This window comes from Lineus longissimus, chromosome 2, assembly GCF_910592395.1.
Source record: "Lineus longissimus chromosome 2, tnLinLong1.2, whole genome shotgun sequence".
NCBI classification, from domain to species: Eukaryota; Metazoa; Nemertea; class Pilidiophora; order Heteronemertea; family Lineidae; genus Lineus; species Lineus longissimus.
In genome coordinates, this window is record NC_088309.1 from 23713663 (window position 1) to 23739694 (window position 26032).

Sequence of the window (26032 nt, forward strand, 5' to 3'; positions counted from 1 at the left end):
AACTAGGCATGCTACGGGCTCCGGCTCCCTGACTATAATACCACGCCTGTGAGGTCCTGGGCCCGGTTGTTGAAAACAAGTTTTGTCACTAACGCTGGCGTTAACTTAACTTGGCGTTAGTGACAAAATTAGTTCAACAACTGGGCCCTGAGCTTCAGGGCCATACACCATTAGGGCCATTCTTACCCCTGTAAACGTTTCTATCAATTTTCTTGAAAATTCACTAAGCGAATGTGTATTTATTTTGATGTCAATCTATTTTGTTGTTAATAAAGGTGCTATTGATCAAAAGACTGTGCCCCAAAAATATTCAGTTGAAGTTTGGTGCCCAAAGAATGATGTATACGGCCAAGCCTCAGTCGCGGAATATGTAGTGGTGTCATCTAGGGACATTCGGTGAAACTACCGTGATGTATGGAAAACTGGCTGGTGAGACCACAGCAAAGCGTATTCGTCACTTCCGGTTTTTACACATTGCAGATATCTGAAAATTTAGCCGGTAAAACGGTGCAAACTCCGTGAATCTGGCAAAAGTACGCCAGTATGGTGCTGAAAATTAATTTTGAATACAAGTACTTTCTAGTGCTTATCTGCTTTTTATCAATTCTTGTCCGTGCGAGCGGTCTGGGAGAGGTAATTTGGGCTGTAAATTGTGGTGGGGAAGCACACACAGACATCCATGGAATCCATTACCAAAAAGATTACTTGACTGTGGGCATTCCTTCTGATTATGGTAAAAATCTCCAGATCCAGCGAGTTGTTCCGCAGGACCAGATTTTATACCAAACCGAACGATATCACACTTCAACATTCGGCTACGACATTCCGATTGATGACGATGGAGATTATGCGCTCGTTCTGAAATTTAGCGAAGTGTGGTTTACTGCCATGAACCAAAAGGTACATTTCCTCTGCCTTGATGTCCTGTATTTATCTGTTGTATTTGTTTGTACTAATAATTGTCATTTTCAACCAATCCTGGTCCAAAGATTATATGATTAAGCCTACTATACGAGATTGAGGCGTTGATCTAGAAAGGAACCCTATCCTACAAATGTAACATAATCTGATCCATCAAATTTATCATACCTTCTTAATCTTCCTAATCCGTCTTTGTTGTAGGTATTTGATGTTGTCGTCAATAAACAGCACACTGTCGTTGAAAATATTGATATCTATGGTAAAGTTGGTCGAGGAGCTGCCCATGATGAAATAATTGGAATCAGCGTCAAGAATGGAAAAGTTAAAGTAAATGGAGAGACATCCCAATTTGTCAATGGAAAAATACCGGTAGAATTTATTAAAGTAAGTGTTGTTAGGCACTGATACAATAGTTACTAGATATATTGTGTGCCGAAAAAATCATACTTTTAAGGAGATATTCATACCAGTTGTACCAGTCCTGCTTGTACTTCATCATTTTGTTTACTCAGCTGAATTTGTGTCCTCAAATTTACCTTGACTGATGGTGTATTCAATTCCCACTTCCCGTAGTCAGTTTAGCTGTCAGGTGAATAAAGTTCTATAAACTAGTTTAATTCTACTCCCCCTTCCAATGTGAATTTTAAAATTAGGTCAAAAAGCAACTTGTTGTAGGTCAATAATTTTACGTTATACATACATATAGGCCTATGTGTACAATGTACCTGTAACTTCATACAAAGTTTTCATGTTTTATCTCATTATTGATTTATTCCAGGGAGAGAGAGATAATCCCAAAATTAATGCATTGTATGTTGTGAGAGGAACACCAGATGGTAAGCATAGACGTAATTATGCAAATGTGTAGCTCTGGTCACCACTTTCTGCTCTCGGGCATGTCAGGAGATACTCATGAAGTGAAGCTTATGGAGCATGCAGCTGCATGGGCAGTTAATAGAGCAGCTCTTGACAGAGACACTCAGGAATAAGTGACAGCTGTTGCGGAAGTGTATATTCAGAAAAGTTTGTCAGAGAAACAGCCTTTGTTGTCCGTTGCAATTGTCTGACAGGAAACTGGTCACATCTGGGATAAGGTCAAGCTTTAAGAATGTATTCTACGGACGGCTGTTGTAATGTAAGGTCAGAGACCGACCCAAGTCAGTGTGGGAAAAGGAAATAATTTTGATTTTCAGCAGTTTTAAAATTGAACTGAATGGCATCTGTGATAAAAGCAGGTAGCCTACAAAGTCAGTCGTTTATGTCTAGACACATAGTTGTGGAATCAGGAAGAGTCATTTTAATCAATATTACTGAGACCGAATCAATGTGTGATGATGGCGTGGTAATTCTCAAGAGAGTTGCATTATTGATTGGCTCTTGCTGGATCCTGACTCTAGTATTGTTCAATTACCATATGCTGTTATATTATTGATATTTAGCGGCAGTTGTGCTCTGGCTATTGCAGACCGCTGTCCTTATAGTATACCAGTTGTTTGTGGATCCCACTTTAACTCTTTTAAGTATAAAACGATATCTTGGGGGAGCAAAATAACCCCCTGCAAAAGTAAGGTTGACCAGAGTAGGTGAAGTGGTTACTCTGTCTCCTCAAGGCGTCCACTTGGATTTAAACCCTTTTTCCTGGGGTTTCCCCTTTGGACTAGTTAACACTTGTTTGCTTATTATCTTCCTCTTATTTCAGATATCCCAAAATTAGGACCATTACCAGGAATGGAAAAAGGGCCGGAGATACCCGAACAGGAACGTGAAGAAGAGGAGATTGATGATGATAAAGATGACAAACCAAAGAAAAAGCGGAAAACCTCGGGCCCACCGATTCAAGATCCTTACGCGGCTGACGATACATCTAGCATGATGTTACCACTTTTTGTAGCAATTGGCGCATTTGTTCCTTTAGTTTTCTGTCTTTGTAAATTATAACACGAGAAGAGTTAGATCTTTCTTACCCTTTAGTCACACCTTCCAAGTGCTTGCTGCATTTCTCTACCCTCATTTGCAGGGCTCGAAATTCACAGGGGTAACAGGCAAAAGCCTTGGTGCCCTTGTGATTCTTCTTCTAAAAGTTAAATTTTTCTTTTTTAGTTTTCATTTGAAGTGTGACCTTTTTCTCAAAACTGGCAAAAGTGCCCTTTTTGGCCAAAACCTGCTGTGCCCTTTTGAAATGAATTTTGCTGCCTGCATTTGGGTAACCACTGTATTTTTCCTGGTCTTCATTTTGGCACAAGATATTATGTGTGCTGGAAACTATGGTTTGTTTGCTCAGTATATCCACCAGCATGGGATATTATTTGAGAATTTTCGAGAAATTTTTTTCATTCCTGACCGATATTTTCTGCACTTGAAATCACCAGAATAGGGTCCTAATGCCCTGATTTTCCATCCCAAGTCTAAATATATCTATTAGTATTAGGAAAATAAGTAGAACAAACTTTGTAAGAAGCTCAGTGCTCTGTTTTGTACTGAGAAATAAATTGAAAGGTCTGGCGGTGGTCCCTAGACTCTCCAGAAATGTGCATAAACGAGTGCTTTATTCGTTAAAATATTGGTGGTAGGGTTTAGCTTGATATGATGAACAGTATTACCACTGCCAACCCATCCTGACTCTCGTGCGTTTGCATCACCACTATCGGGATAAAACATTGCAGGTCAAGATGCTGCCAACCCCACTTATAATACTTTGTTTCATATCTCGCAATGCCATAATTCATTGGTCAGCACTCATCATCTGCAGGCTACATGTACAAATGCAAAAAAACACAAACTGAAATATTGCAACTAGAGCAGTGTCAAGCATTGATATCAGCACGACATCAGTACTATTTCTGGCATAACACTTCATGCACAATGTAGTAAACTGGGGAACACAGCATCCTGATAATCTGTGAGTGTTCGTATTTCAACTATTGTATCACTTGCCACGTGTTCAAATACAGAGACTTGGATCAGAATCGGAAGCTTGGGCAATGGGGTAGGGAACTTTTGTTAAATCGATGTAGATAGAGCATTGAGGCATGTACCTTTTTAAGCTCCATATGAACAGCGTCACAACATCGCCAACTGCTGATGACGTTGAGATGTAAGTATTTTCCCTCATTGTAGGAATGATAATGTGGAATAGACTGCATGAAAAGATGATTTTTAAAACATTCCAGAATGAGTTATTTTGTATATACTAAATATATAAATGTGTACTAAGTTTATTCATCATTGACATATTGAGTGCGATTTGTCTATTTAGAAAGAGGCTAAAATCTGTTTATATTTCGTATAGAATGCAGACTTTATTAATACATGTCTTGATGTGTTTTGTCTGTGTTGAAACCAGGGATAGTAAAGGGTTTTGTGCTGGTACCCCATACATGTAAGAAGAGTTTGTTAATGCTTATAAAAAAGTTGCTTCAAGGCAAGGATTAGATTGCATTGCTCTGCAGCCCTGGAGTCAAAGGTTCACTTTGTTCTCGATTTTTCAAGGATGTGGCATTGTGGTTTGGTTGCGGTACTCCTGATCAAGAGGTTGTGGGTTCGATTCCTTTTCTGAGCCACATACCTAGTTCTTTCCTGGAATAGTTCAAAGGTTAAAAAGTGCACACATCCCCGGTTACACTGGGATAACTAAGCACTTTGAACAAGGACATGTACATGTACTATGATATATCGAGCTCTTAATTTTTGACTGTCCAGCTAGTTGCCCTTTTCAAATGAAAAAAACAACATGTTTTCCAAACCTTCTTGTTACTCTGCATAGGGCTAAGATATTGTATTGAAGCCAATCTAATTTTGAAGTGAATTTTAACTTCAATACCAATAGTGCCATCAAATCATAATCCAGCCCTTATTATGTATATTTTTATAACATGAATATTGCTCTCTAAATTAACTACATTTAAGCATGTGCAATGTATACAACAATAAATAAACCTATTCTTTTTCAATGTTAGTGGCAAAACAGATTACGAATCTGATTAATTGAATCTAAAAAGACTGGTGCCTGGAAACAAAAGAAGCATTAAAAAGCGGTAGCTTAGATTAGTTGTTAGCTAGATCTGATACTACATGTATAACTCCACTGTAGAACCTCTCTATCAAAAAAACCTCTCTGGACTGAGAAATGCTGTCTTGTAACAGGGGTTGAATTGAAGTTACTAATTTGGGACGAGACATATCCTGGTTTGACGTACTGTAAACTGTGAATTTTCGTTGTGCTTGTTATTTTCAATTGGTGGTGGACAGAATTCTGTGTTTGCGTCAGGAGTTTTATAGTTAATGTACTGGAGCTTTAGAGATGACATTTGATTGTGTACTTGCAACAATAAAAACACTTGTGAAAATTTCACAGAATTTACAGTACTGAATTCCATTTGTATGTCTTTATTGAACTCTTCTCTACTTCTGTTGACCTTATGTGTGAGTACATGTTGTCATTCTTCAAGATTCTATGAAGATCTTTTTAATAAATGTTTTTGTAATATTGAAATCTGCAGTCCCTTTGATATATCCGAAAAGCCCCAAGCATGACTTGGATATCTGAGGAGCATGCCTGAGCTCTGGAGTACATCCCATGGAGGTCTCGAGATTCATTATGACCTTCCTGTCAAGACCCCTTATGGATGTCTTTATGTCACATTCGACATGATTTATTCAGAAAAACCTATCAAGAGATACCAGGGATGATTGTCACAAACTGGAAACACCTGAAGTGACAGGACGTCGCATCCTGACTGGCTAGACGAGACATTATAAGGTCACAACCTGTCTGGATAGGCCAGGGATGATTTCAGTAGGATGTGACCACAACAGGAATGATTCAATGTCACAACCTCCCCCATCTAACCCTTCCTGGAGAAAAACCAAGCGATTTGTAATACAGAGAGCAACTTATTGTCTTCTAACTAGGTCTTAATCGAGAACATATCTTCCTTGTTTGAGAACAACCTACTGTTTTCTGGGACACCCTGGATAGGGAACTCTTCATCAAATACATCTTGTTCTTGTTGAACCTACATTTCTTTGTAATATTTTGAATAGCCAACGCTTCATTCAGGACTGGTGGAGAACAACGTGTTCTTTTAAGACACCCTGCATAGTTAGGCCTCATCTCACACTTATTAGAGAGCAGTCTCATCCTTGGTAGAGAACTATTCCTGGGACATCTGAGCTCCCTATTCAGGGTGTCCCCAGAAACCTTGTGACAACATATCAGGCTGTAAAATCTGCCTGGATTCACCACCATGGATGAATGAACGATTGTGTCAACCTGTCTTGATGCACGAGGAGAAACAGACAATCCAGCTTTAGAAGCCAGGAAAAACAACCCAAAAATACAAAAATTTACTTGAAATGTATAATTTTTAATCAAGATGGAATATTTCGCACAGATGAAAGGTGTTTTAATTCAGTTACATGGAAGACATTTTTAGTTCATTGTGACTCAAGAATTTCTCTGACACATCCATCAAAGATCACATTGAAATTGTCACCTTTCATTGGTTCAAGAAGCTCCATAACTTCTTTGCTGCAAGCCCGTTTCAAGATAATGAGACACTTAGTTGCCTCTGCTAGGAGGCCATCTTTAACATCTTGACAGGTCATTGTCTCATCCACCGATATGTCATACACAAATTTCAAAACACATTTCAGAATTTGTTCACAGTGACAGGATATTCGAGGCCAAGTCTCTTGAATGTATACTATCATCGTTTTCAGAATGTTCTGTTGAGCAGTTTCTACTTGACTGTCGTATTGTTCCAAGAAACTCTCAAAGACCCGAAGCAATCGCCTACTGTGACGCACAACAGTTATTCCCATTGCCTCCAAAAAGCTTGGTAAGCACTTGGTGTAAGCTTGTCTCAGGACCAACAGGTTTTCCATCTCCATATTTGTCAAAACTTGAACGAAGACTTTGTCATACCTGGAAGAGAGAAAGCTAGATTTCAATGTTACTGACTTTCGAATGCAGACTAACTATGTGAAAGCCCATTTAACGTCATATGAAAAAGTAATCTTAAATCCATATGCCAGATTTGGAATCAAAGTTAAAATGCTATCTCAAGCCAAGCCTTAGTTCTAACTGGAAACCAGAAGTTTAGAATAAGACAAACCTGCCATACACCCTTGGTTGATCAGTTTTTAAGGGTGATACTTCAGCGATCTTTAGAACAGCCAACAGACAAGGCAAAGTGATCTCAATCACTGGAGTTTCTTTGGAATACAACTGTTGGAAAAGTGCATCGTAGAGGACATCAACACGGCCATACCACTTCAGCTCAGCAGAACTAGTATTCTTGATAAGATGTTCAAGACATTTGAGACCCATCAGCTTGTTGGTAGTCATGTAGTCATCTATCAGGAGCAGGACAAGAGGAAAAATATGATCAAGGTATCCACCAAGTTCAGGCATTTGAACATGAAGCAGACTTTGACAGAATGCTTCAGTCGTCGCAGGATTTCTTTTCCAAAGCTCCTTTGTCAAGTGCGGCTGCATTCTGGATAGCAACTGACTGTATATGCCTTTAGGAAACAGCTTACATTCAAAGTATTCAGTCGTTCCACACAGAATGTCTTTTACAAACCGACACCCTGTCATCTCCAGAAGAACCTTCATGACAGATTTTGTACAGTCAACACAGTCATTTTTTGTCCAAAGAGTTTGTTCCATTGATGTGAAACAAATCAACATGATATCAACTATGGCAGCTTTTATAATCTCTTCGGCATAATCAGTTCTTTCCTTTAGCATCAGTTCATATGAATCAATCACCTGTCGTTCTTTTTCATGGGTCATACAAACTGAAGTTACACACTTTTCTGTGCAGAAGAGGTGTAACTTTTTAAGTACTGTATCAATAATTCTCAAGAACAGTAAAAGTCTTTCTTGTGCACCCTCGAAATCCCTCTTGCCGTATTCCTGATCTTCCCTATTCTTGAACTGCTTCACCCGCGTCCATTCCGCTAAATCTAAAATGAAAATCACCCAATGTTTGGCTTCCACAGAGAGAAATAAAGCATCCCAATCCCTTTCCTGGACAATATCAGTCAACTGTTTCACAACTTTAATCTTTTCACAACTTTCTGCAGTGCTCATCAACCTCCTGAAAGTTCTCAACGCCTTTTCTGTTGGCCAATTTTTGCATTGCAGAAAACCTGGTTCCTCTTTCAGCATTTTGAGCAGATCCTTCAACTCCGTTTCTTCCTCTGCACTGGTCAGGTCGGCCATTTCCAAGTCTAGAAGTTACTACGGCAAGTGTTCTATAGTTTTGATTCGAAAATATGTTCTGGAGTGTTTGAAATTGGTCGTATGATGCCAAAATATGGAGAAAATAATCTACTTTTAGCAGACAGCCCTGCTCATGACATGCATGATGATCGCAGCCGGTTTACTGTCGTTTCGCTACATTGCCAGTTCGCTACCAGTCGTTTCGCTACATGTGGCGGTCGTTTCGTTACATGGTAGGTCGTTTCGCTACATGGGTGGAGTCGTTTCGCTACATGATGGGTACGGTCGTTTCGTTACATGGAGGACGTTTCGCTACATGGGTGGAGTCGTTTCGCGACATGGATGTAGGTCATTTCGCTACATCGTAGGTAGTTTCGCTACATGGGTGGAGTCATTATTTTTTCAAGTTTGTGCTAAACTCCGGGCTAAATATCTGTTGTGAATTTAGGGAAAAAATGCTCGAGTATATTACAATTACAGATTCGTCTTCGGGTAATCATCATCATCATCATCATCATTATTATTCACGGCGTAGTAACCAAATTTGATTTTTGCCGCATGCAGTTTGAACGGGCTAAGTGTGCGGGTGCATGACAAAAGTTTGAAACAAAAACTCGGAAATGTTCTGTTCGTTCCAAAAAAAGTTTGTACGTCACCAATTGCGACAGAGGCTGCGAGGTTGCCTACATCCATGTCGCGAAACGACTCCACCCATGTAGCGAAACGTCCTCCATGTAACGAAACGACCGTACCCATCATGTAGCGAAACGACTCCACCCATGTAGCGAAACGACCTACCATGTAACGAAACGACCGCCACATGTAGCGAAACGACTGGTAGCGAACTGGCAATGCAGCGAAACAGCCTGATACCATCGCAGCCATGACAGTTTCAGGAGGAGGAGTATGTGACGTTACCAGAGTTTGCTGTGATTAAAATTGGAAACGCAATTGGAAAATCAACGTATTTTGACAGTAATAATAGTGCGGTTTTTTTAAATATTGCCACATGACCTATATCGGGGATTTAGATCTACCTTTCAAGGGGCAAATATCTGCATACTTGCGTCCTTGGATTCAAAATGGTGGTCGAAATGCCAAATTTCTGCAAATGCAGACGATAAATCGACTGTAAATACTACTAGAAGTTCTTCTCATTTGAATTTACTTGATAGGTGAACTTATTCATTCATATAGCTCATACTTGACACCACTTGAGTGCGTACAACCCTTTCCTGAATGAGAAGTAGTCCATTTTTCACACAGGGATTTGACCATCGCATCCGTCCCATCATCATGCCCATGCCCATGAGGCCCCCATGGCATGCCCATCACTGACCATCATGACCATGTGATTGTGAGAGGTGACAGTGTCAGTCACGACGGTCACAGTGACAGTGTTATGAGTTTCAGTCCATGCACTGCCACTCACCACTGGTCACATACAGGTCACTATAGTTAGTTTGCTCCAAGATGATAAGAAATTTTTCATCGCTCTCATTTTCACAATTTCTTTTCAGTTCCGTCACCTTTGTTTTTCAGAGAGATCTCAGTCCACAATCTTTGCACAGTCAATCATTGAAAGGTAGACCAGACCATGGATGGCAATTGCGAGAGAAGCATCAAGGAGGCGTTAGACAAGAAGATTGCTTCTTTAAATCTCAGCCACCGGAATCTATCAGTGGTGCCCAGTAGCTTGGATAAGTTACATCATCTAACTCACCTAAACCTAAACAACAATAGACTACTCATGCCACCAGTGGAGTTGGCCTCACTACAAGGTCTTGAAGAATTGACTTTGGACCACAATCAGCTGTCTACGCTACCAACTGCCATCAGCACTCTGACAAACCTCACATATCTCAATGTCAGCTCTAATCCATTGGGAACCTTGCCATCGGAGATCGGATTGCTTGTAAACTTAAAACAATTGTGGGTTGTTGATAATCAGTTGGGTTCACTTCCACCTGCAATGGGCTCTTTAAAGTATTTGGAAAAACTTAGTGTCCGTAAAAATAACATCCGGGATTTACCAGAGGAGCTTGGTGATTTACACTGCTTACAATGGTTATGTGTTGCTGAGAACAAACTATTCTGTCTTCCAAAGACTTTTCACAATTTATGTGATTTGGTTTATCTGAATATTGATGGAAATGAGTTTCAAGAAGTACCTCGTTGCTTGGCTGAACTGAAGCATTTAGCCACAGTGTGTGCCAGGAACAACCAGGTGAGGTCCGTCTCTGATGACATGATTCTGGAACTAGCAGATCTGAGCAAGCTGGATCTTCGAAACAATGTGATAAAGCAGCGGCCCACACATTGGAGGGTATGTACCTGTACACATGTATCCATGTTGATATTGAAATTTATGACATAGACCTACGTGTAGGTGAAGATGCCTTGCAGCTTAGTCAGTTTTGTGCAACCCATTTCTGATGTGCAAGCATTCAAATGGTCTTGGTTTTGAAGGTACATTTTTGTCATCCGGCCGTATGTTTCCACAATGATTCTAGTAACTGGCACGAAATAAAATGTTTATGGTGTGAAGATGCATGTCTGGAATAGACACGGTAGGCTAAGAGGCTGTTGAAAACCGAAATTGAGAGTAAACAAAACTGACTAGGAGATTAGATTGATACAGAAAGTTAAGCTGGGTAATGTCAATTTCCTTCCCTTTGTTTCAGGCTTTCAATCACATTCTTCTCGGAGACAACTATGATGGGGGCGATGCCGTGGCCACAAAAATGTCCATACCTGCAGAGGGAGATAAGGCTGAGGAGGAAAGTGACAAGGATTCTGATATTGATGAAATCAAAAGACGACCACCACAGTTTGTGACACCGAGGGAACAAAAACTCGAACCGCCAAAGACTCTTCACTGATATGAGACATTCTATGATTATTTGCTCAAAGTTTATTATATTGCTATAAGAAAGATTTCTGCTCTAATTTTGGGTTTGAGGAGAAGTGTTTAAGCTGTTGTTGTTCATCGTGACCCATGAGATAAAGTGATTCTAGGGCAGATAGATGTAGGCCTATACATGTAGTCAGTAGAATATATTGCTCTTATCTTGCCATTTTAAACCCTGGTGATCCAAGTTCTTTTGGTTTTGCTTACCAAAACAGTGATGATATGAATAGATTTTTTAATTGCTTTTGGTCCATTGTGGATGTATACTGTTCTATGCATTTGACTCGGAAAGATGCTGCCCACACAGTCAGTTATGATGTTGATTGTGATGTGTTTATTTTGTTCTACTCTAGTCTAAAAAGCTGTATTCTAATGAGTTGTGATATTCACCCCCCCCCCCCCCCCCTCTTCCCTGGAATGTGTTCTGTATAATAGAATGCTGAAAACAACAGCACCCCTTTCAGTTGGGATATATCTGGAATGTATTCTAATATCGAACGCTAAAGTATAAATTCATCTCTGTGTTGGAAGGATGTCATTGTTTTGCATTGTGACTTTGTTGTAATCACCCAGAGACAGTCCGAAATGAGTGTGATACGGCCCAACTGGAAATTAACAAATTTACAACAACTGTGTACATTTCGCAATACATTACACTGCATTTCTTCCTGTTACACCTGTCCACCTTTTCTCCTAATTTACTTCGTCAAAATGGGCAAGGCCGAGGCAAGAACATTTGTCAACGCACAAATTGCGTCCAAAAAAGTCGTTGTGTTCTCAAAAACCTATTGTTCGTACTGTAAAATGGCAAAACAAGCCCTGAAAGATGTTGGTGCGGATTTCCTTCTCCTTGAACTGGATAACCGACCTGATTGTGAGGACGTTATGGATGTCCTCAAGGAAATGACAGGAGGCAGGACGGTAAGTAGAAAGTACTGACGGATAGTCTCTGTCGCAGCTAATCAGATAGGTCAATTCGACAAATACGAATCGGAACCAAACAACGCTCGGGACATGTTGGAAGATCCTAGCCCACTTTCTGACTTTGGTCAGTCCCATAAGGCTAAGTCACTGCGATCCTTTGTTCACGGTAAAAAGCCTGACTGGTCAGCGCCCAAACAAACTTCCTCGAAATTGTCTTCAGGGCCTACTCTGTTAAAGACTCCGAAATTACTCTATAATGGTGTTGAACCCTGTTATTGGCGAAGGCAGTGGTCCTGGGCTAAAGTTGAAATGGCTATAATCTCTTTTTCTTTTCAGGTTCCGAGGGTTTTCATTGATGGGAAGTTCGTTGGAGGAGGTTCGGAGATGAAGAGCATGAAAGCATCAGGTGAACTGCAGAAGATGGTCAAAGCATGAGGGATCTGAGCCCAGGCATGGCTTCAGGGAACAGAAATAAACATACTATACTTTATGCAAAAGTCTCTGAATGCTTCTTCAAGGATGGACTGTATCTTCACAAAGTCTAGTCTCTGCTTTGGTCTGGCATTTTATAAGTCTTCTATGTTACTTCCAGCTACAGCGACTGTGGGAAGGAACCATGTCATGTGTGATTTAAATGTTAAAATCAAAACTTAATCAGTCTTATTGAGGTCCATAGCCTAAAAATGGCATGGCTATAGCCATGAACCTTTTTGGGTCTGCTCTTTCAGGGCAGATCATGAGACCAAGAGGCAAATCCAAATGGAGACCATGATAATTCAAGATGTTTATATTTTTACTGATTACTACTGATTCACATTCAACTGGTCGGCTGTTTCTGCCATTAACACATTGTACTTTGTGTGCCTTTAAGAATTGCATGTAGCCTTCTTGCCAACACAGTTTTCCTTCCAAGACTAGTCTCAAAATGCATATGAACATATAAGATTATGAATTAATTTTTAAAAGTTCTTATGAATTGTTTGATTTCTTCTTGTACTTCGAGAAATTGAACAGCAAGCGGCCATTCTGTTCACCGGTTTATGATCAGAGATTTAAAAGTTCTTATGAATTGTTTGATTTCTTCTTGTACTTCGAGAAATTGAACAGCAAGCGGCCATTCTGTTCACCGGTTTATGATAAGAGATGTGCTGGAAGAAACGCAAGGTCAAACAGCCAACTTGTATCATTTGACATGATTGTGTGACCTTGAAAGATTGGTCAAATCAAATTCCTGGGTGACATACATGTACCCGGTACTAGTATCATGTGTGGTCCTTATATGCCCTCATGACCATGGTGTCCGTCGTCTGGGTACCCCTACCCCGAAATGCGTTTGGGTAAATTGCTGTTATCCCAATCTCTCTGGTCATCTCCACACACCAAACAAGCAACAGTTCTGGCTTCTCCGAATTGCCTCAAAGTAGCTGCCAGGGGGATGTAGTCCAATCCAAGACAATCGACCTGATAGAGCCCTTCTCCCTCGAGTCTTTGCACCCTCCAAGATAATCGATCTGTAGAGCCCTCATCCCTTGTGACTTGACTCCCTACAAGACAATTGATCTGCTAAAGCTAGGGAACAGCCTACTATCTTTTGAGACACCCTGAATAGTTTGGTCTCTATCCAATGCATCTCATCCAGGGAGCTCTTTACGGAGTACATCTTGTCCTTTTTGGAGAACAACCTTCAATCTTTTGGGACACCCTGAATAGCTTTTACTTCATCCAGTACATTATTATCCTTTCATAGTACTGCCTACCATCTTCAGACAGCCCCTGAATAACAAGGCTTTCATCCAATACATATAATCCTTTTCGAGAACAACTCGCTGTCTTTTGTGACACCCTTAATAGGGAGCTCTTCATCAAGTGCATCTTGTCCTAGTTGGAGAACAACCTACCGTCTTTTGTGACGCCCTGAATAAGAAGCTTGTCATCAAGTCGATCTTGTCCTAGTTGGAGAACAACCTACTGTCTTTTGTGACTCCCTGAATAGGTAGCTAGTCATCAAGTACATCTTGTCCTTGCTGGTGAACAACCTACATTATTGTGGGACAACCAGAATAGCTTCCACTTCATCCGATATTTCATATATACGTTGGAGAACAACCTACTGTCTTTTGTGGCACCATGAATACGGAGCTGTTCATCAAGAACACTGTCCTTGTTTGAGAACAACTTACTGCCTTTTGGGACACCCTGAATAACATTGTCTTCAATTGCCTGAATGTGACAATCTCCCTCTTTCTCAAACAATAATGAGATGAACTGGGCGAAGTGGTAGCCATATTCAGGGTGTCCAAAAAGACATAGGTTGTTCTCTACAAGGACGAGATGCAATCAACAAAGAGACAGCTTCGGTCGCAGAAGACAACAGTTGTTCTTTAACAATGGTGACACATAAACGATGAAATGCTGTCCCCAAAAGACAGTAGGTCACAAGAGCGAAACATAATTGATGACTGGCTGGCTACGCAGTGGGGTTCCCAAATCACAGCTGGTTGTTCTCTAATGAGGGTGAAACGAATGTGATGAAGAGATAGATAAATCTGGGTGTTCAAGAAGGACAAACTCCCAGAGTGTCTCAAAAAACAATAGGCTGCTGTCTACCAGAGACAAGGGCGTGTGATTCATGGTATCCAAAGACACACTAGGTTGTTCTCTCACAAGGGCAAAACATAATTGGTGATGTGCAGCTTTGCAAGGCAATAGTTTGTTAACAGTACACACGATGACCCAAAGACAGTATGTTGTTCTCATGCAAGGACGAGACACACAAGCCACCAGTTAGGTGACAGCTATGGGGTGTCCCAAAGTACAGTTATAGGTTGTTATAAAATAGAGTTTAATGTACATGTATATGAAGGACAGCAAGCTTCGGTGTCGAAAATGTAGATTGGTAGTAGAACTTCAAAATAAGGACATTATGTACTTGATGACAAGCTCCCTATTCCGAGTGTCCCAGTGGGTTGTTCTTAAAAAGGACGAGCTGTATTGGATGAAGGCCTAATTGTGTCCAAAGACAGTAGGCTTTTCTCTGAAAGATGTACTCGATGATGAAGTGGTAGCTAGCTATTCAGGTTGTTCTCAAACAAGGTGGTTCTTGATGAAGAGCGTCCTACTCTGAATGTCTGAGAAGACAGTCATTTCTTATCCAACAAGGGGGAGGCGTCATGAATGAAGACCTGCTTTCGGAATGTCCCCAAAGAAGGTATTGTTGTCTAGCAGGGATGAAATGCTTTTTTGGAGGATAGCTGGATTTGATGTTCGAAATTGATCTGATGTCCCAGCTGTACTGGACTGGAGTGGTAGCTATTCAGGTTGTCTCAATGAATGCTGGTTGTTCTCTATAAACAAGATTGAGACGTTTATTGATAAAGAGACAGCTTTCCCATTGTTGTTCTCTTACAAGGACAAGGACATCAACATGTCTCAATAAGGATGAGAAGCACTGAATGATTATCTTGCTGCTTGTTGTGTCGTAAAGATGGTTGTTCTCTAAAACAGTTGAGATGTAATGGAGAAAGAGCTTGCTATTTAGAATGTCCCAAAAGACAGGAGGTTGCGGTCGACCTAAGATGAGGTGTAATGGATGAACTATTCAGGGTGTCCCAAAAGACAGTATGCTGTTCTCCAACTAGGACCAGGTATGCTTGATGAAGGATTCCTAATTCAGAGTGTCTCAAAACCAGTTTGTTGTTTTCAAACAAGGGCAAGTGGATTGGATGAAGCTATTCAGGGTGTCACAAAAAAGATGCAAGTTGTTCTCCAACTAGGACAAAATGTATGTGATGAAAAGCACCCCATCCAGGGACATCAAGGATGAACATGAGATATTCGTCCTAATTACAAAGAGAGTGGGTTGTTCTCCACAATGTGGTATCTGATTTGGGAATGGGATAGGTTCAGTCCAACAGAAGTAACAGGAGAATCCTTGGCAGATCTCAGCAGGGGATTGTCATATTCAGACAATCAGACGAGTTTCACAGAAATCGAAGGTCACAATACAACCACAGCCAAGACAGACATTTTCTTATAAAAACATTTTATTACACAATCCAGTGACTACAAATACCACTATAACTGTCTTCACAGTCAGCCCATATAATACATAATGAGTAGTGAGACAAGACTAGACCAAGGCATGGCAACCAAAACAAGATTTAAAATTAACTTGTCAACAATCTTTAGCCATTTTACTTTGTCCATTAAGTATGTTCCAAGCACTAATTAAAGGATGTTATTATAAGTTAAAGCGTCATTAAAACATGGAGCTCATTCACAGTAAGATATAAAATCCATTGGGGATCATGTAGAATTCTAGTTGCAGCACAAAACTTACAATGATACAATGACATCAGGGCCTGTGCTGCCATTTTGAACCCCTCCTCATGACCCAAAGGAGTTATCATTCTGAACAGGAGAAGAGTGAGAAAATCTCCTCACAGGTACACACTCAATGGACTCCAACATGTACATTTTCAACATTCTCAGAAGTCGTTGTTCACTTGTAGGATAAAATCATACCAGACTTACAAAACTGCTCACTCTCACAGATCTCCCCCCCCCCCTGGTAACAACACAAGGCCATGTTATCATATTGTGAAAGTGATTTTATTTTATTTCAGGGCTCTTTTAAAAACCAATCTGCCCAACAGGGATGATATATATAATGCACAAGCAGTACTGGCAATTGCCTTTGCTGATGGATGATGAATACAGTGTTGATATAGGGACTGGTTACCAAGTGGCTGAGAACTGCACTTTTCTGCCCCACTGTTTCGAAATGCGTCAGTTTTCAAGGGGTAGAAGTCATTGAACAACATCACAAGGAATGCCAACAATCTAGTTAAAAAGGTGGGTCAAAATATAACAGAAGATACCATCCTGAACATAACTAAATGATTGTAACTTGGCAAACATGAGTTTGAGCATGAACGGTTAAGAACAAAATATGGCAAGACCAAAAATGACCAACTTATTGAATGTCGCCAGAACAATGGCATAGGATAAAATATTTACATTTAACATCGTGTGCATCATCCCAGAACAAACAAATTCGGTAAAATTAACATTATCTGGTGCAAGATAAAAATACATTGACTTTGGATGAGACTTGGAATTTTCTAAAACTTGCCAATAAAGATGCACCAATTGATTATTTTTGGTCTCGGGCATTTCGTTGAACTGGTAACTTGTAGCAATACGTCTTACTTAAGATGTACGAATAATGTGTCCTCATGGAATACTGGTGGAGCCACCAAAGAAACAGAAAATGAACTATCATGTCTCCGTGTAATGTACAGACATTATAATTCATTTTCTGTTTCAGACAATGGAGTTTGATTCACTAGTATCTAATGGAGATAATTACTCATACTTTTTTTCTTCTTCATAAATATACAGGATAGTTATGCATCTCACGAAGCGAATTCAACTTAAACGTCCAGGGCAGTCCTGAGAATGTATCGCTTTCGATTCAACCTAAGGCTACCTACTGCATACAGCAATTCACATTGAGCTTCAACAAATCTGATCATTTCTGTACTGGCCAGCAAGTCTTTCTCACGAAAAACAGCACCTTAAATCAAAAAATTATTAACTTTGTGTATCAGAATTAGCCCCCAACAAGCTCCTTATACGGTAAACTGCCGGCTATTGTGCTTGCACTATTTATTTTTGCAATTTGCAAAAATTCCTCAAAAGAATTTTAAAAATTCATGATTTTCATTTTTGTGGCCAAGAAGAATTTCTTCCGGTTTTTCCAATTAAAAATAATTTAGCAATTTCTATTTTTCAAATATTGATTTTCAGCCAAATCAGTGAAAAATAAAACGTCCATGCAAAAATTTAGCAGTTTACAGTACACAATACAGAAGACAAACTTAGCCAAGATTGCTTTTTAATGGAACATTTTACTTCTAAGCAAACCACTGAAACTTTTTACCAACTTATAGTGCAGCAAGTAGGAGGTCCAATCATATACATGTACCAAGAATATTGAAGATTTAAGGATATTTCCAGCCAAATGTAGAACTATTGAAATCATGTAACCCAAATTCAGTCAACAAAGATATCATGTTTACTCATACTCCAATGTTGCCCGAAGTTGGACGTTGCAGAGTCGTCCAATGGCAACCAATCTGTAAAAAGTTGGGTCTGAAGGCTATCATCATATTATTCTAACATTTTAAAAGCAACCTCAACGTTTCCTAGCACGAAACACACGATGAACATTCTTAAAAGATGGGCTTCACATTGCATTCCACAATAGCATTTTATGTCCAGCAAATATGGAGGCTAAAAGACACAGAAACAACAATGTATGGTATTTTACAAAATGTACAAATTTCTTTATCTTACTATCAAATAACGGTTGCCAACATTACCTTATCCACAGTTTGGCCAAACCCCAATATACAGAGGATACATTTCACTGGAATGAATTATTTAAGTTCTGGTGAAGTGCTATTTATAATAACAACCATTTAAAGTTCCCTTTTCATGATTCAGTGATCTCAGCTATATGCAGCTTCATCCCTAGACTACTCTTCTTTGGTAAAATACATTTGTACATCATCAGAATAAAACGCCAATCCTTATGGCCAACTATGCAGGCAGAGTATGTCGAGTGTGACAGTCTTTGTGACGACTGGAGAACACTAGAGAACACTGATAACAAGAGAACACCACTGATGATGACCCAAATGACCTGAAAGGATATTAGCTTTGATGGAGCGAATAACAGTCAAATACAACAATATGATGACAAGTTATGATATTAATGAGTGATCCTGTCAAATAATAAATCAATTAATTTTATCCATATCAATAGCTTTAATAACTTTGTATTAGGGACTACTCAAGACTGAGTTTCAGGCATGATAGATTATGACATGCCCAGGTAAAAGAATCTGAATTATTTTAAAGGGTGTCCCACAATAACTTCCGAAGTTGACCAAAATCAGGCGCAACTAACGTTTTTAGGACCCAATTTATATTTTGGCACAGGCATGGTAGGTCAGAGCCAAAAACTGAAAAAACACCTACACAAGGTTAATCTGTTTACACAATGACGGGTGGATTTACACTCGAACATTACCTAACTTCGACATACAGAAGTGACTGCTCAAAGAGATTACTAAGCATTCACCACAAGGTAGAAATCATTGGATGAAGGCCTGTAAACTAGAGCAGACATATGTTTAATACATCCTCCGTGATGGGATTACCATCTTGAGCACTGACAACACATGGGCAGTCACATGACACAGCTTCCTAGGGACCATTGCACGTTCGCTCACGTGAGAATTAAAAGCAGATTTTGTAAAATAGTATCTAAAGTCTATAACTATCATTGTCCAATTGTGAATAAGTAAAAACATATTGAAGAATACCCCAAGTAGCAGGATTCCCTTCTTAGTAAAATTAGTCTGATATTTATCTCAGAATACCACGTCTGCCATGCCACTACAGGCAGACAAAATATCAGACAACGAAACGTTTCCTCAATTTCAATGCGTCTGCTTTTGATCCTCACAGAGCTACAATAAAATCAAACACATGTTGCACCATTATTCAAAAGTCGCTGCACCTGATGTGCCGCCCGGTTCCGGTTTCACTTTTTTACTCGTTTTCCGCTTGAAGCTGCCGTGAGTCTTGTTGTGGACTTGGCTTGCCGAGCCGTGCCTCATTCGTTGGCCATTAGATGGCACTGTGAGTTCATTTTCACTTTTCTCTGCAGGCGTGTGAACCGCACTTGCCATGCTAAGATTCGACATGGAGCTTGACAGTGTCAAATTTGAATTGATCCCTAGCGAGACAGGGTACGGGTTTTGCACGTCTAAATCATCACCCGGTAGACATGTCTCGACCATTGCCTCCAGGCAATTTACAAATAGTTCAGCGTTTTCTAGATTCTGAGATCCCTGAAGTGGAAGGGTGAAAGATTTAGACATAAATTAAATATAAAAAATACAGTACCTAAGGTAACTGTTTGGATTGTTTTCCTCTGTTGGAGTGCAGCACTTGACGGGGTCGAAAGACACGATGTCCCCTGCCCATATTTCAGGATAGTGACACCAATGTGAATAACGCATTAAATTATTGGAATGGTCAATAACCCTGACTTGAATAGCACCACTTACTCTAGTAAAAGGACCAGCAAACCTCCACAGGCCACCAAAACCAATAGCTGAAGAGGAAAAAAAGACAAATTGATCAGTCAGGAAAATTTAATTAGTTTGTACCTTCCTGATATGAAAATATTTACTCAGTCTCGTCATACCATTGTCCAGTCAACTAAATTAGGGAACTAAGTCACGAACTGAGAAAAGGCCAAGTACTGCATCATGCATTGTAGTACACTGTGTCATGATGATTTCAGATGGAGATTTCTGTCCGTCTCTGCATGTTGGACCAAAATATCGGTCCATCATAGTGAAGTGGTTAATTTAGAATTAACAGAAAAAATATAAACGACAAATTGCAGTCCTGAAACTTAATGAAATTCGTTAGGTACAGGTTAATGATTACATAATACAACACTTATTATGTGAAGGTTTTATCAAAGGAGATTAGCGAGGTTGGTTTTCCAATAAAATGCCTTGCACACATCGGTCTTCTGTGAATCAAACAATCATCTATATACACATGTGAATTGGGTATTTGTCTCCTGTACACACGATCAGTTCATATCTCTAATGGATTTGGTGTAAAACAGACCAGAGAAGCTGGTTCGCTCTAGTCCAATAAGGGCTCAACGAGTCCATTTCAAATATCCGGGCGCCAACATTGCGACATAGAACCAATGAGATAATTGGGGTGAAAGACACTTCTCCTGTTCCTAACACCACTCAACTTCCTCTGCCCAAATAGTGACGGATGAGTCGATTGTGGCCTGCTAAACCCGCATAGTCGATTAGGTGAATCAGTGCGATGACTATATTAGTGAAGCATTATGATACAAGGGATAGAGTTAAGTGGTGAACTGTACAACATATCTGTGCTCCGATACCGTGGCACACAACCTGTTCTAACAACAATTCTTCAATTGAAACTATTTGCTGGAAACTTTATGAAACTATTTGCTGTTCCAATTATAAGTGCTCTGCGCATTTCACAACTGAGCACAACTTCCAAACACAACAATTGGTGAAATCAACATCCTGTGATATCAGACACACATCAGCATCACACCATACATTTAAAATTTCACTTCACTTGATTGATCCAAGATGCAAAGAATGCCTCTTTCCAAAGTAAGGGGTTATACCTGGCATCAATCTAAATACCGTCCCAAGAATGTAATTCAATTTGAATGGATCAACACTCGAATATTTTTTGGTCCTTGAAGTTCACTTCAATACACTTACCCCAATGTCAAGAAGTGAACAGCACAGCACACAAAGTGGGACAATTTTCCACCATCATGAACATGCTGACAAGGTTTTGGCAGAAAAACTAGGTAAGGTAATTGAACACCAAGTTAACACAAAATATAAATTTCCCTAGCCATGTATTTTTCTTCAATCACACTAATAGAAATCTATTATTTTATATGGCCAAACACGGTGGTGTGATGTCCCCAAAATGGCAGATGACTAAATTTGTGAAATACGCACCTCCAACAAATAGTTTCAAGGAAAGAATCATTTATCAAAAGATGTACTCACTCTGAAAATAATATTGACGTTGCAGACTTCGTTTTTTTGAATCTTTATACTCACTCTGGAGGTAAGACAAAGATAGGCCCGTATCATCACAGCCGATGACATTCTGGATAATACTCTGTACTGCGTTCAGAATCGCTTGGTCATGTACCAAGTTCAGCACACTTACGATCTTCGCATCAAGTAAACTGTGACTGAAAGACAGGAGAGAAAACACCTCAGACAAAATATTTCACGCAGACTGATCACAATGGTTTAGTAGCTAAGGCATCTGCCTTGTAAACAGAGAATCAAAGCTTTGCGACCCTTGGGTACCTCATTCTGATGCGGCAAGTACCAAGCTAGCTTTCGGTGTGACACTATAATTGAATAAACATATTAAACAAATTCTTATCAAAGATCGATGAGATTTCATCACTCTGTAGGACAGATTATTAAACTTGAAACTACCAGAATACGAAACTGTATGATGACTCACATGAAAGGGAAAACCTTTGGGAACACTACAGATGCTTCCGCCAAGTATTCGTAAAGTATCCTCATTTCGTTCTCATCGGTGGTGTTCTTCACCAGGGTTGCCTGCAAGTCGAAGTGGTGACGTACTTGAATATAGCACGAACAAAAATCGGGTATTTCTCCACAAGATTATCCCATCGCGTTTGAAATATAGGTGGCATGTGTAATCCGTTGACCATTAAGGTGTCCACTTGATTATTGGAGGAACCAAGTCTGTAATACTTACACTAGCTCGAACAGTGGTTAGGCTTACAAATTTTACTACTAATTGAATAGCTAAATCTAGTTCTGCTCTCGATGCGAACTGGCAGACGCACTTGTACGAGCTTAGCACCTCGTCTTGCTTAATGTTACCAAGCAGAATAGCGTGCCGACTCCAGGACTTACCAGGATAGTCAGACATAACGTCTGTGACGTCGGCGTTAGCACCTCTGGGTCTAAGAGTACGTTGTTCTCATTGGACACTGACCCTCGCGACGTCCGACTACTTGTTTTGGTGCTGGCTGTACTTGCTGTGGAGATGGTCACGGAACCAGACGCCGACGAATTTTCCTGATTTGACAGCGTGTTCATACTCTGGGGTGGTGCGGACAGTGGGGCTTTCGGAGTCGCGGTGTCCATACTCTTTGTGCGACCTGGCGTCGGCATAGAACTGCTTCGCTGCGTTTTGAAGAGCACAGGTCTAGCATTAGACTCAAGATCTAGACTCCTCCAAGTTTTAGGGTTACTGGCCTAGTAAAGCAAGCAATATGTACACACACTCAGGCGGTGCAGGTAATGGAATACATTGTGCCGTCGTTGTCTACTACTTCTATGGTTACTCAACAATAACCATGCGTTAACATTCCAGCCCATATATGAGCAATCAACTCTTCCAACCCTGAATGTGACTATTTTGAATAAACCTTTAGATTTTTAGGATAACCATTACTATGTTAATCAATTCTCTCAATTCATAAAAGTGATGCATCAGTGTTAACACATGGCAGACGATCATGCGATAGTGCAATAGCTAGCTTGACTCCTGCTGCTGTTGCCAAAATCACAACTGTGGATTCTTGGCTAAAGCTTTCTCTCAGGTTCGTTCAAAGCGCATCTTTTCCATGATTCCATTAACCAACCAGTTAAAACATACCAGCAGAGAAACTATCTCCTAATGAGCTAGAAAGCAGAAAATAGGATTGCCCTAGTGAAGTTGATTGCTGATATATGCCATCACCTGTGGCAGATGAGACATCAAGCTCCACGCAAAGAAGCAATTCTTTGCCATGACCTGCAACAGTGCCATGACAAACCGATTGGTGATTGCTATTTAGCCAATTGGCAGCTACATTTTAACCACACGATTCCGTCACGCGTTGTAGCGACAAAAATCACTTGTTTGCGGGGCGCTTTAGACACAGAAACATTCAAACCATAACATCATGCAACACTTACGAGATGGGCCAACTGTTTCAATGAAAATATCTCAAACCTTCATCGAACAATTGATTCATGTCACCTTTTACTGGCACACACAGACAACCAAATTGAGAACAACAGAAAATCGCTTCTGTCCACACACATTTTGGTTCGGAAACAGCATTTTCATGACCAGTCAGCAGATAGCAAAGAGGAGAAATGTCTCAGGAGAATAAGTTCTCCAAGTGCAGAGCAATCATTCTGAAAAATGCTCTCAATTTAGTTGACCTTGTGCTTAATCATGGAGGTAAGAATGCAGCGCGAAACAAACAGAATCATGCTAGCGGGGTTTCACAGTAAGACCAAGTCACTTCCATCCTTCATCACAACTTATAACTAATTTGCTAGAAAACAATTTTTTAGTTGTTAAATACCATATGTCAATTTGATATGGCTCTTTAAGTAGACATGATTAAGATTAAGTTTAGGACAAACTTTTTTCTTCATTTTTTGCCAGCAGTTAGAACCTATTGTTACATTTTGACATCAAAGTATTGCATGGTGTTGTGGCTTGGTAGAACATTAGGAAGAAGACAATGGAAGTTTCAAGGTTCAAGTTACAAATTCACATAAGTGACGTACTTGATTAGAGCATGAAACCTTCCACTGTCCAAATCCAGAAAATTTACAACATCATTCTAGGAATTCTAGTCAGAGCACAAAGAAATATTTTGCATTAGTCAATGAGAGATATCCAAGTCCAAGAATGAGAAGTACTAAAAGATAAGAAATAGAAATAAAAAGATTACAACTGGCATGAATGAGACTTGACATTGTTTTGATCACTTTCGAGTAATATTTCAGAGATTAGCATTAAGATTCTTTACTTAAGATAATATACTTTCAAAACTCATTCCGCAGGGCTTTAGTAATTATGTTGTCAATAGCACAAATGAATGAAAGAATATGAAATTGTTCCCATACATGTATATGTACTTGTAGTTATAACAAAGCACAAGAGGAGAAACTCTATGTACCCTTTGAACGCAACCCCATCCACCTCGTTAGAAGATCGCGTCTCGTACACCCTGCACCAATGTGAATCCGAGACAGACAGGTCCAATACCTTAGACATACTTTTCGTGCTCCTTCAACCATCATGCTTTTACATACATGCCAATAGGGTAAAGTTGCCAGGCAGGTTAAGGGAAACTCTGAGGCATCAGTGGTTAGAATCACCTGTCGACTCAGTTCCAAACAAATGCACCCATATCGACACAGGGTGGAATTAATCTTGCCCGTGATAGCCCACATCTTCACACAATTATCATTATCATAAATTCAATTAAATGAATAAATTTCTGGAAGAATGGGCCAAGACTTATTTACTTGAAAGGTAAGAAAGAAAATGCTCATTGACTTTTTTTTAAATGGCATACAAGCTTAAAGGTAAAAGAGGAAAATGAAGACAAGAAGCGAAAAAAGCTGATGATCTTGCAACTTTGGTTTGGTTTTATCTTTATAACATGACAGAGAGAGCTGATGAATGATGAAATGAGTAATGGCAATGAAGGTAGGGTTAATAGATGGAGACACTGTAGTAGTTTGTGACGTGTTCAATAGATTTGAAAATGTGTTTCTCTTGTGTAATCAATGTGTGATGTTATGTACAACAACAAAATTGACATCAAGTCCAAGAGATTTCAAACAGTTGATCTTCGTAATTATCATATCTCTCATATTGCTTGGCTGGCAAAGGCCACACATGAGACTTCGATTCCCATTCTCTTTCAGAATGACCTCACATGTTCTCATGGAGTTCTTTTCCAGCAGACGTTATTTTACACATTATCCAAATGTTAATTGTCACCACAAAGATATCAACTGACTGTTATTCACTGACAGTGCCCTTATCTCTTGGAACTGATGTGTGTCTGAAGGACAGGGGGTCAACCATAAAGTAACCTTTAACATATTCTGCACTTTGCCTGTGACTGGACAGTTAGGATTCAGGTCTTAACCTGCATCATTCTCATGCACATGCATAGTAACAGTATCGTAGAATGCACAACTTTTAAGCACAGGACAGGACAGATCACTTCATCATGGCCATGCAGAAAAGTTTACCCATTCTTTAATGAATTTTTAAAGAATACTTCTCACATTTTACGCAAAGAAATCAGAGATCATGCAACAGGTTACTTTCGATGGCACACCACCAACATATAGTTATTCTGCTCGCCGTGTGTGGCGCTAGTGCTAGCTAACAGCAGTTACAGATGGACATATGGTGACAACATTAGCCAGGTCATGTGACGTTTCTCGCTTGGTTTACTAGGCACAGTATTTGGGGGGAGGGGAGGGGGTATTACCTTGGAGGTTCAATCTGCCAGTAAACCATCAGATCAATGATGGTGTCAACAGAATCTAGACTGCAAAACATATGCTCAGATATCAATT

General features: G+C 39.9%; 5 protein-coding genes across 26 annotated transcripts in view; 3 read left to right on the forward strand and 2 right to left on the reverse strand.

The window, feature by feature from the left end:
* Positions 1-364: 364 nt before the first annotated feature.
* On the forward strand, positions 365-5413 carry LOC135483135 (malectin-B-like). The gene is made up of 4 exons (XM_064763700.1): positions 365-900; positions 1123-1305; positions 1700-1757; positions 2621-5413. The coding sequence occupies exons 1-4, from the start codon at positions 544-546 to the stop codon at positions 2857-2859; spliced, it is 837 nt and encodes a 278-aa protein (XP_064619770.1). The 5' UTR covers positions 365-543; the 3' UTR covers positions 2860-5413.
* Positions 5414-6304: 891 nt separating this feature from the next.
* LOC135483136 (TELO2-interacting protein 2-like) lies at positions 6305-8442 on the reverse strand. The gene is made up of 2 exons (XM_064763701.1): positions 7038-8442; positions 6305-6847 (listed from the first exon to the last, which is right to left on the reverse strand). Exons 1-2 carry the CDS (start codon positions 8150-8152, stop codon positions 6358-6360), a joined length of 1605 nt encoding a protein of 534 aa, XP_064619771.1. The 5' UTR covers positions 8153-8442; the 3' UTR covers positions 6305-6357.
* A 605-nt stretch (positions 8443-9047) lies between these two features.
* On the forward strand, positions 9048-11604 carry LOC135483137 (leucine-rich repeat-containing protein 1-like). Of its 4 annotated transcripts, none has more exons than XM_064763704.1 (3): positions 9048-9327; positions 9695-10478; positions 10837-11604. In XM_064763704.1, exons 2-3 carry the CDS (start codon positions 9750-9752, stop codon positions 11032-11034), a joined length of 927 nt encoding a protein of 308 aa, XP_064619774.1. In that variant the 5' UTR covers positions 9048-9327; positions 9695-9749; the 3' UTR covers positions 11035-11604. The 4 variants fall into 4 exon arrangements, with proteins under 4 accessions (XP_064619774.1, XP_064619772.1, XP_064619775.1 ...); XM_064763702.1 differs by having other exon boundaries at positions 9048-9283; positions 9673-10478; XM_064763705.1 differs by having other exon boundaries at positions 9048-9283; positions 9673-10379.
* Positions 11605-11692: 88 nt separating this feature from the next.
* On the forward strand, positions 11693-12957 carry LOC135483139 (uncharacterized). Its single transcript, XM_064763706.1, has 2 exons — positions 11693-11984; positions 12324-12957. The coding sequence occupies exons 1-2, from the start codon at positions 11775-11777 to the stop codon at positions 12420-12422; spliced, it is 309 nt and encodes a 102-aa protein (XP_064619776.1). The 5' UTR covers positions 11693-11774; the 3' UTR covers positions 12423-12957.
* Positions 12958-16018: 3061 nt separating this feature from the next.
* Positions 16019-26032, reverse strand: part of LOC135483140 (neurofibromin-like) — a 37681-nt gene continuing 27667 nt past the window's right edge. For 16 of the 19 annotated variants that reach the window (XM_064763728.1, XM_064763711.1, XM_064763725.1 and 13 more), the window contains 5 exons: positions 22559-22903; positions 22134-22234; positions 21659-21849; positions 20132-20178; positions 16019-19912 (listed from right to left, as the gene is read on the reverse strand). In XM_064763728.1, the coding sequence (XP_064619798.1) occupies positions 19559-19912; positions 20132-20178; positions 21659-21849; positions 22134-22234; positions 22559-22903 (1038 nt within the window). In that variant the 3' untranslated portion in view covers positions 16019-19558. The remainder of the gene's footprint in view (positions 19913-20131; positions 20179-21658; positions 21850-22133; positions 22235-22558; positions 22904-26032) is intronic. The other 3 variants (XM_064763726.1, XM_064763716.1, XM_064763719.1) reach the window with 2 other exon arrangements.